The sequence below is a fragment of the Nicotiana attenuata genome, unplaced genomic scaffold, assembly GCF_001879085.1.
Source record: "Nicotiana attenuata strain UT unplaced genomic scaffold, NIATTr2, whole genome shotgun sequence".
In the NCBI taxonomy this organism is placed as follows: Eukaryota; Viridiplantae; Streptophyta; class Magnoliopsida; order Solanales; family Solanaceae; genus Nicotiana; species Nicotiana attenuata.
The window spans coordinates 121,714-130,406 of record NW_017670614.1 but is presented as its reverse complement, the minus strand read 5'-3'; the positions used below and the strand labels follow the sequence as shown (position 1 = coordinate 130,406).

The following is an 8,693-nucleotide window of genomic DNA, read 5'->3' as shown; positions in this document are numbered from 1 at the left end:
GCGTGCCTCCTTTCTGTTCTCTTTTTCTACTTATCTTCCTTTTCCACTTTTGTTGTTTCCCTCCCTTGAGTATGTTTTTGATATGTTCCGCTGTATTGACCTGCTGAAATCCCAGCCCGATATGCTTTAGCTTTATCCAAAAAATGTAGCCAAAAAATGCCTGTGGATTGCCATAACAAAATCAGCTCTGAGGTGACGTTTTTGATCTCCATTTCCAGCTTGTGTTAAGTTCTTAGGGTTTTTTTTTTTTATTTTTTTGTTCCAAAGAAGAGTCTAGAAAGGTCCCTAGGCTTAATGGACTAATCCGAATTGGGCCTAGAATTGGACTCTAAAACTCTTTAAATTGTGATCCAACACCTTAATTGACTCTTTTTTTTTTAAAGATAAGATAAAATACTACACAATGCAAAACTAACACTAATTAATTAAACTAAACATGGAACTATTTTTGTATTTTTCCAAATTATATAAAGATTAAAATAAGGTACTATTTTTGTATTTTTTTTAAAAAATTATGAAAAATACATAAACTAAAATATTTTTTTTGTAATAAAGTAAAAGAGTCAAAATTAATTAAAATAGCTATATTATGCCTAAATTAAATATTTACATGCTAACAATATAAAAATCTTGGGGAGGGTCAAAAATCACATGTCTACAATAATCAAATTAAAACTCAATGGCCATAAATTTGGGAGAAATTCAAAAATAGCCAGATTTACCACTGGTCGTTGAAAAATAGCCAAGTTTCAAAAGTCATCGAAATTTAGCCACTTTAAATCTGAGCGAAAACACTGTTCAAAATCCGGAAAAATACGCCCGCAAATTTTACGGGAGTTCCAGCATAATTCCGCAAATTTTACGGGAGTTCCAGCAAGTATAATTGTCCAGTATAATATACTGGAGTTTGGAGCACTGGTGCTCCAGTCTCCCGCAAATTTTACAGGAGTTAGCAAAGTATACCGGTCCAGCATAATATGCTGGAGTTCGTACACAAATGCACCAGAACTCCCGTATATTATACTGGACCGGTCTCTGTTGCAGCAAAATAGTAGCTATTTTTCATTGACTTGATAAACGCTGGCTATTTTTCATTGACCAGTGTGAAAACTGACTATACCATAATATTTTAACCATAAATTTGCATCAGTTTCAGAATGGACCATATAATATGTCGTAACGAGGTTCCGCTCCCATCTAACCACTTTATGTTCTTTATCCGGATGGAGTATAACAAGATATAGAGCATAAAGTGGTTTCGATAACTCTATTTAACATTGACGGAATAACTTAGGATGAATGGTGAATAACTTAATATAACAAATTAAGAGCACAAAGCGGTTAGGCGGATTCAAATCTAGCCGTGTATTTAGTGGGGTGTTCTATTTCATGATCGTTAAAGAAACTACTCTCTGTGGCGAGCAAGTATTGCCCAAATCAATATGTCGCGCCCTTGCTGCTTCCCTTCCAAATTCCAATTGAGGCGACTTGGTTGACCTACATAGGGATATACTGGGGTGGAATCACATTAGAAGTTACAAATTCGGTTAAACCCAATAATTTTAGCTCAAATACTTCTATTAGTATTAAAAATTCACTTAATATATATACATAATCTAATCCGATCCCGTAAGCAAAACAAAGTTATGGTTAAATTTGTTTCAATATTATTCAAAATTGAGCAATTTTACCATTTATTAAACTGTTGGTCTAATATTGCTCCACCTTTAGAAAAACTATCGTTTTTTGCCCTTGACCCTAACACTTGAAGGTAATTGTAAATCATAATAAAAAGGTACGGGCTAAAATTGGACCTTTTTCTCGAAGAATTTGGATATGTGGAGTCAACACATTTCACGATGGAGTTCCGCTGATGGAAAGGACAAATACGAGACGATTTACTCACGGCACTGATCTGAATGGACGAAAACTATAATAGAAGAAAAAATTAAATAATTTTGAATAATACAAAGACAAATTTGAACATTTTGTTGAATAATTTCGACTAATACAGGGACAAATTTGAACATTTTCCCTGTAGATCAATATCTTCAATTTCTCAATCATTCCACATATTAAAACCTCCAGGATTTGATTCTTGAACTGATGACTCTCCTGACCAACCAGTGTAAGGCATATCATAATCAACTTTAACCATTGCAATCTCCTCATGAGCAGAGCCTCCTCCTGAAGGGGAATTTGAAGTCATCCCAATTCCAGTAGTATTATCAAGATATCCACCATTACTATAACTCCCACTTGAACTTCCTCCATTGTTATCCATCACAGATGATGAATTCATCAACCCATGCAAGAAAACTGGATTATTACTCTGAAGATAATTGTTATACATTTGGTGAGATTGTTGGTGGTGGAGTTGCAACTGTCTTTGGATATAACTTTGGTGAAACTGTGAACTAAAATCTTGATTTTGGAGAGTAGTCAATAAGGGTTGTTGCTGCATTAAAGGGTAAGTTTGAAAAGCAACTCCAGAATTATTTGAGTTTTCATATTGATGAAAAGTAGTAGTTGAGTTTAAGGATATCATTTCTTGATCACGTTTTCTAGAGGATTCAAAGGCTTGTGCTTCTTTAAGCCTTTTAGCAGCTCCACCACCAATAGGGAGTGTATTGCTTTCAAGAATGGCTTTCACATCATAACGATTCATCTCGAAATTTGTAACTGCACCTAAGCCTCTGAACTTTATTGCTGCTACGTCATATGCTTCTGCAGCTTCTTCCTCAGTACCTGCATGCAGGCGCGAATGCAGCTTTAGGCTATCGAATTCATTGAATCCAGTACCAAAAATATATTCTCAAATGATCTATCTTATCCTTAATTAAAAGCAATATTCCTTTATTCCACACTATATGACGTTATAATCGAAGAGTCAACAAGATTTTCTTTCATTAAAACTTTTTAATATGTTGTCCAAGTATATTTAATTTTATAATGCTGTAATTTATATTCATTTTATGTTAGGTTTTACTATACTACCTTTGGTTCATTTTACGTATCATTCTCCTTTTTTAGTTCCTTCGAAAAAGATTTATATTTTTTTTTTATATATTTAAAAGCTCTTTAACTCTTACATTCACTTTTACTTTTTTTATGACTTTCTCTAATAGGAGTGAGAGCACATATAAGACCACAAGATTATATATATTTAACATAGGTGATAAAAGTTTTTCGTTTTCTTAGATTCAATGTTCAATCACATATCGCCATATAAAATTTTATGACTGACTATATATTTTGCTGGAGTATATTAAGTGTTTTCCGTTTTTTTATTTTGTTATTTCTTTTGTTTATCCTAATACTATGATACTTTTTATTTGCAAAGTTCATACAAGAGGTTAAAAATTAAATATTTACCAAAAGTTCCCAAGTAGAGATCTTTGTTACCAGCAACTCTGCCTATCCTTGCTTGCCATCTTCCATGCTGATGATGCCTGATCCCACATATCATGAGAAGAAGAATTAGAAATAAGAACAGCAATATTTGTTGAATTTACTTTTCAGTGGGAGAGAAACGTAACGGGTTTAAGAGCCCGTTTAGGACATAAAAAAAAAATATCCCTTTTTTTAAAAAATTTTACTTTTTTTCGAAATCAGCATTTGTTCATAAAATCTCTAATTTTCACTTGAAGATATATTTTGGAAATTTTCGAAAATTTAAAAAACTCCAAAAAGCTGTTTTTCAAAATTTTCACTCAAATCACTCACAAAACTTCAAAAATAACCCAATTATATTCATGTCCAAACACAACTCTAAATTTCAAATACCATTTTCACTTCGAAAAAAATTTTCACCATGTTTTGGAATTTTACAGTTCTTATGTCCAAACGCCCACTAAGTAAATACCTGGTTACACCACGATACATGGATGCACCCCTGGAGAACCCAGTACTCTTCCTGAAATTTAAAGCAAATAAAATGTTCAACGAATCAGAATTTAACTTATTATATACACTAACAATTTAAAGGAATAATCAGTACCAGTTATAGTCCATTGAGAACACTAGTCAACTCTAACTTGTTTACAACTTAAGTTCGAAAATAACAAAAAATAAACATACTCTTAGGCTAAGAACGAGTTTAACATTTCAATAAAGCTCTTACCTTCTTATAGAAGCAATAGATTCTTGCCTTGTCATATGCTTCATCTCTTCCACTTCTTTCTCATAGTTGTTAATCTGCACTCATTAGATAATTGTAAAACAGACCAAAATATAGAAGACTATTTCGTTAAATAACCATCAACTAATCAATGGCGATGTATCATAGAGCTAATGGATTAATGCAGTTGAATCCAGTATTTTTTATGCGAAATATGTAAAAAATTACTAAAAATAAAAAAAGCAATTAAATTTGAACCCATACTTTGAAATGTGTAATTGGTTCAATGGTGCGAATCTATATAAGTTGAACTAGATAAATTTAAATGTTGGACCCGTCTCTACAACTAAATACATTTTTTCATAATGTTCTAAGTAAAGACTTACTGGAAAATTAGTAGTGGTAGATGTTCCCCAATATTTCAATGCAGCAAGATCATAGGACCTTGCTGCTTTCTCCTCCTTATCGTACCCTCCTAGTCAAGTGAAAAAGAAAAGACTATATTAAATCAAGTTCTTCTCAATAATCAATTAATAGTTTAATTTTGAAAAGATAAGAAATTACTTACCCAAATACACTGCAAGTGAACACAAATTTTATGGTAGCCACCCAAAATAACACAAAGAAATGAAAAACAAGAGTTAGCAAAAGTTTTAAAAAAATAATAAAAAATTTAAGCTAAATTGTAAGTCTTAGAATGTAGGTGTAGAATTTTACCTTGACGACCCTTCCTTGATTGTCCTTCCCTTCTACAGCTATTATCCCATAAATGTGCTTCATATCTTCCTGTCCATCTATGCCTACATTTCCCAATCAAGCAAATTCAAAGGGTTTTCTACACAAATAGTTGGAACAAAAAAAAAAAGTTAAGTTATATATACTGACTAATACTATGTAACGATTGCTGGACATTCTCATTGTAGTTTAATCTGTGATAGCAAGTTAGTTATTATTTTCGTTCAATTATCTTAGGGGCGAGACAAAATAGGCAGGCACAGGCGGTCAGGCGTCCGAGCCGATTGGTCAGACGGTGACTACTTCACTTATCATTTTAGTATCAATCGGGAATGGAATAAGATGGAAGAAATAACGTAGTCAATGACCTGATTGTGTAAAAATCTTTTACAATATCAATGCATAAACCTTAAATTCTTGAAAAAAAAGATAGGGAGAGATAGAAAGAGAGAAGAATGAAACAAACCCTAAAAAAGAATAAGTAGTTTTACCTGGTTACACCTCTATAAATTGATGTTCTTTGTCCAAAAGTATCTGAAGTCCTTCTAGGTGCAGCTTCCACAATACTATTTTCACCACTAGTACAACTAGCTCTTGCAGTGGCATTGGCACTTGGGCTAGCACTAGTTTCACTTGTTGAGCTCTTACCACTCCCCATTGACAATGTCAAAGATTGCATATTACAAGCATTTTCCTGAAGGTCATAGGTGACATTTTGCATTGGCATTAGGTTTGTGTTAGGGAAGAGATAACCCGAATTATCATTGGCTTGGATTTCGCTGTAAGAGACTAATTCAGATTCGTGTCCCGATTTGCTAACTCCAAGAAAGTCAGCAACCTTTGGCACTTCACTGCCTCCTGTGTCAGTAAAATTCCACTCTGCAGAAGAACGTGTTGAAGATGTTAGAGAGAACACACTTTTACTTACATAAATTTTATTTTCAACAGAAGGAACACGCGACGAGAGAGGTTATTGTAGATGTTTCTATACCTTGATTTTGGAAAGGGTTGTCAATGGTTTCAGTTACTAACCCTAAAGAAGGATGAGTAGGAGAAAGATGGAAAGATAACCAGTTGTTTGAATTCATGGAGCCCATGATATTCTTGCAAATTTCTTTAACTCTATGTTGAGCTTTAAACTTTTGTGCTAAATGGATCAATTCTTGCTCATGACTGGAAAAAAGAACAAGAAAAGAATTAGTGAGCAGATTAAATGATGAATACAATATTATCAGCAGATACAATATTAACTTAAAATAGAAGAAAATGAAACTGACAAAGGATCTACTGAACTCCCTATCTTTCTCACTTTCTCCCCTCTGTTTGACTGTCTCTTAACTTATCCCATTCTCTCATCCAAACACAAAACTGTAGTAGAGAGTGAGGGGTAGAAAGGAAAGAGAAATAAATACTGAGAGAGAGTGAGGTATTTAAATCACTCTTTTCTCCTGTTAAACTCCTTGTGGAATATTAATATTTGAAATGAAGAATATGAATCTAATCAACAAATTCCAACAGATCACACCTAGTGTATATTTACCCAACTAGATCACTTGTAACATAATTACATATAATTTCCTATGCTAAACAATACTCCCTCCGTCCCAATTTTTATGAGTACTTTTCGCTAATCGGTAGTCAATTAAGCTAAATTGAATTAGATTAACTCAATATTCTAATATTAAAATTTAAATACTAAAAAACTATATGAAAATTACTACAAGTTGCAATTCTTCTCATATAAATTTGATGAAAAAATATACTTTAAAATGATGGTCAAAGTTCACATGCCACATAAAATGAGACAGATGGAATTTTATAAAAGCATTATTAACCTAGTAAAATTTCTAACTAACGTTATTAACTTATTACAATATATTAAATTATACTAATAGAGTGACAAAAAAATTACACCGCCAATATAAATATCTTTGATTTTAATAAATTTAATAATCACAAAGGGCACGACTGTCTCCCTATACTAAAAGCTGATGGCCTTTTAGTCTTTATAGTAAGACAAACTTACATTCTTAACTGGAAAGGGTTCCATTCTTTTATCCACCACAACCCCCCCCCCCCCCCAGACACACACACCAAGGGTTAACCAATATTCAAAGCAGTTTGAACTTGGTTTATTGGGACTCTCTTAAACTCCTCGTTGTGTGTAATTAATGACACCCTAAAGCCCAGCATTCCCACACTAGGCAAATTATCTCTCTTGCACTAAATTTTGACAGTCTACGTAAAGTTACCGACCTCTCTCCTTCTTCACTCGTGCAACCAGATGCAAATTGACCGAGCCAATCGATTTATTCTTTTGTTTAAAAGTAAGGTTAAATGTTTTTATGATACTCCTCCCTTGTCCACATTTATAAGAAGAAAAAAATACACACAAACCTTTCAAATAATAATCAGTATGAACATGAGCTCATTAAGTTACGTTACATATTCGTATAATATGCACAAACACATTAATACTCAATGTTTACTATTGCTTTTGACAGTGTGCAAGTGTAAGGTGAAAGTAAGATACTTCACTCTATTTATCTTTACTTTTCTTGCAATTTGTCTCCATTTATTTATCTATAGTTTTGACGAACAACTTTGTGAAAATATAGTTAAAATGAAAAGAAAGCCCCTCGTTAGAAATTGATAATAGGCTAGATTTATGTAGTTTGGCGACTATTTATGCCTCAACTTGACTATGCTTCACTGTTCTGGGATGGTTAAATGACGATAAATTGGCTCTAATTGTGAATTTCATATTTTGCAGGAGCGAGTTGCACTTATGAGGACTTAGGACAGTGTTTGGAGCTAAATTAAAGCAAGGGAAGCCCCTCGGAGCTGAGTACGTGTGAAAGAAGAGAGAAAAGAAGAGATAAAATGATGTACAAGCTTAGCGCGGCCTTAGCGCACCCTTAGCGCGACCGCGCTAGTATATATTTGAATGAAAATGCCGTGTCGTCCAGCGGAGCCTAGAAGAAGGTGACTCGCGCAGGCAGCTGACTCCTTTTCAATAGAAAAGAATAGCCAAACTCCAGAAAATCGATGCAGAATGTTATGCAATATGTGCGGGCAAGAGCGCGGCCACGCTAGTCCAGTTCGGAGCACATAATCAGGGGTAAACTTGGAAGTTTGGGGGTAATTCCACTTAACCTATAAGAGGTCCGGCTCGCCCAAAGTGACATTATCAAGGTTTTTACAATTGAGTTGAAGATAAGAAGAGGTAAGAGGCAAGGAGGATAATTCGACATGAGTTCTACCTTTCTTCCTTTTGTATTTATCATTTATGATGAATTTGGCTACTATTATGAACACGATTATGAGTAGCTAATTATTTTGTCTAGGATTTTGATAGAACCTGTTGAAGGATGAACTTCGTGTTATGTTAATATAGTTTGCACAGTTTAATCTCTATTTGATCAACTACGTTCTTGTTGTAGTTAATTGATAGGATCCTCAATTAGTTGTGCCTATTTAGTATGTATTACTCGGGAGAGAGTGCATATTTAGGTAATTGTTGAACAACACCACTCCCAAAGTATATGAGGAATCAATAATCGAGGGTTTAAAGGCGGGATTAGGGATAACGAAGCCTTGGGTGTGATCTAAAGTGAGTTGTAATAAAAGCCAGTTAGCGTAACTCGGGAGAGTGCGTCTAGTAAATTATCGTAATTACTCTAGTGAGATTTACGGTAGTAAGAGTGCTCATGATCGATAGAGACGACTATGCAAATCTATATGAAATATAACAGGAAGGGATTCCACCAATAGGGGAAATCACAACCTTAGATCCTTCTCTTATTTGTTAACAACTCAGTCATAGTTAGCTGTTAGA

General features: G+C 33.9%; 1 protein-coding gene across 3 annotated transcripts; it reads right to left on the bottom strand.

Moving 5' to 3' along the window:
- Positions 1 to 1,911: 1,911 nt before the first annotated feature.
- LOC109241536 (AP2-like ethylene-responsive transcription factor PLT2) lies at positions 1,912 to 6,389 on the bottom strand. 3 transcript variants are annotated; one of them, XM_019408278.1, is made up of 10 exons: positions 6,165 to 6,389; positions 5,847 to 6,028; positions 5,347 to 5,734; positions 4,838 to 4,920; positions 4,689 to 4,697; positions 4,507 to 4,595; positions 4,124 to 4,197; positions 3,866 to 3,916; positions 3,376 to 3,452; positions 1,912 to 2,748 (listed from the first exon to the last, which is right to left on the bottom strand). In XM_019408278.1, the coding sequence occupies exons 1-10, from the start codon at positions 6,209 to 6,211 to the stop codon at positions 2,060 to 2,062; spliced, it is 1,689 nt and encodes a 562-aa protein (XP_019263823.1). In that variant the 5' UTR covers positions 6,212 to 6,389; the 3' UTR covers positions 1,912 to 2,059. The 3 variants fall into 3 exon arrangements, with proteins under 3 accessions (XP_019263823.1, XP_019263824.1, XP_019263825.1); XM_019408279.1 differs by having other exon boundaries at positions 6,133 to 6,387; XM_019408280.1 differs by having other exon boundaries at positions 6,149 to 6,387.
- Positions 6,390 to 8,693: the final 2,304 nt, after the last annotated feature.

Excerpts from the sequence above, each read along its gene's own strand:
- LOC109241536 (XM_019408278.1), bottom strand. The coding sequence starts at position 6,211 with ATGAGAGAATGGGATAAGTTAAGAGACAGTCAAACAGAGGGGAGAAA. Across the intron at positions 5,735-5,846 it reads CAACCCTTTCCAAAATCAAG|AGTGGAATTTTACTGACACA; the intron begins GTATAGAAACAT and ends GTTCTTCTGCAG. Across the intron at positions 4,921-5,346 it reads ATTTATAGAGGTGTAACCAG|GCATAGATGGACAGGAAGAT; the intron begins GTAAAACTACTT and ends TGGGAAATGTAG.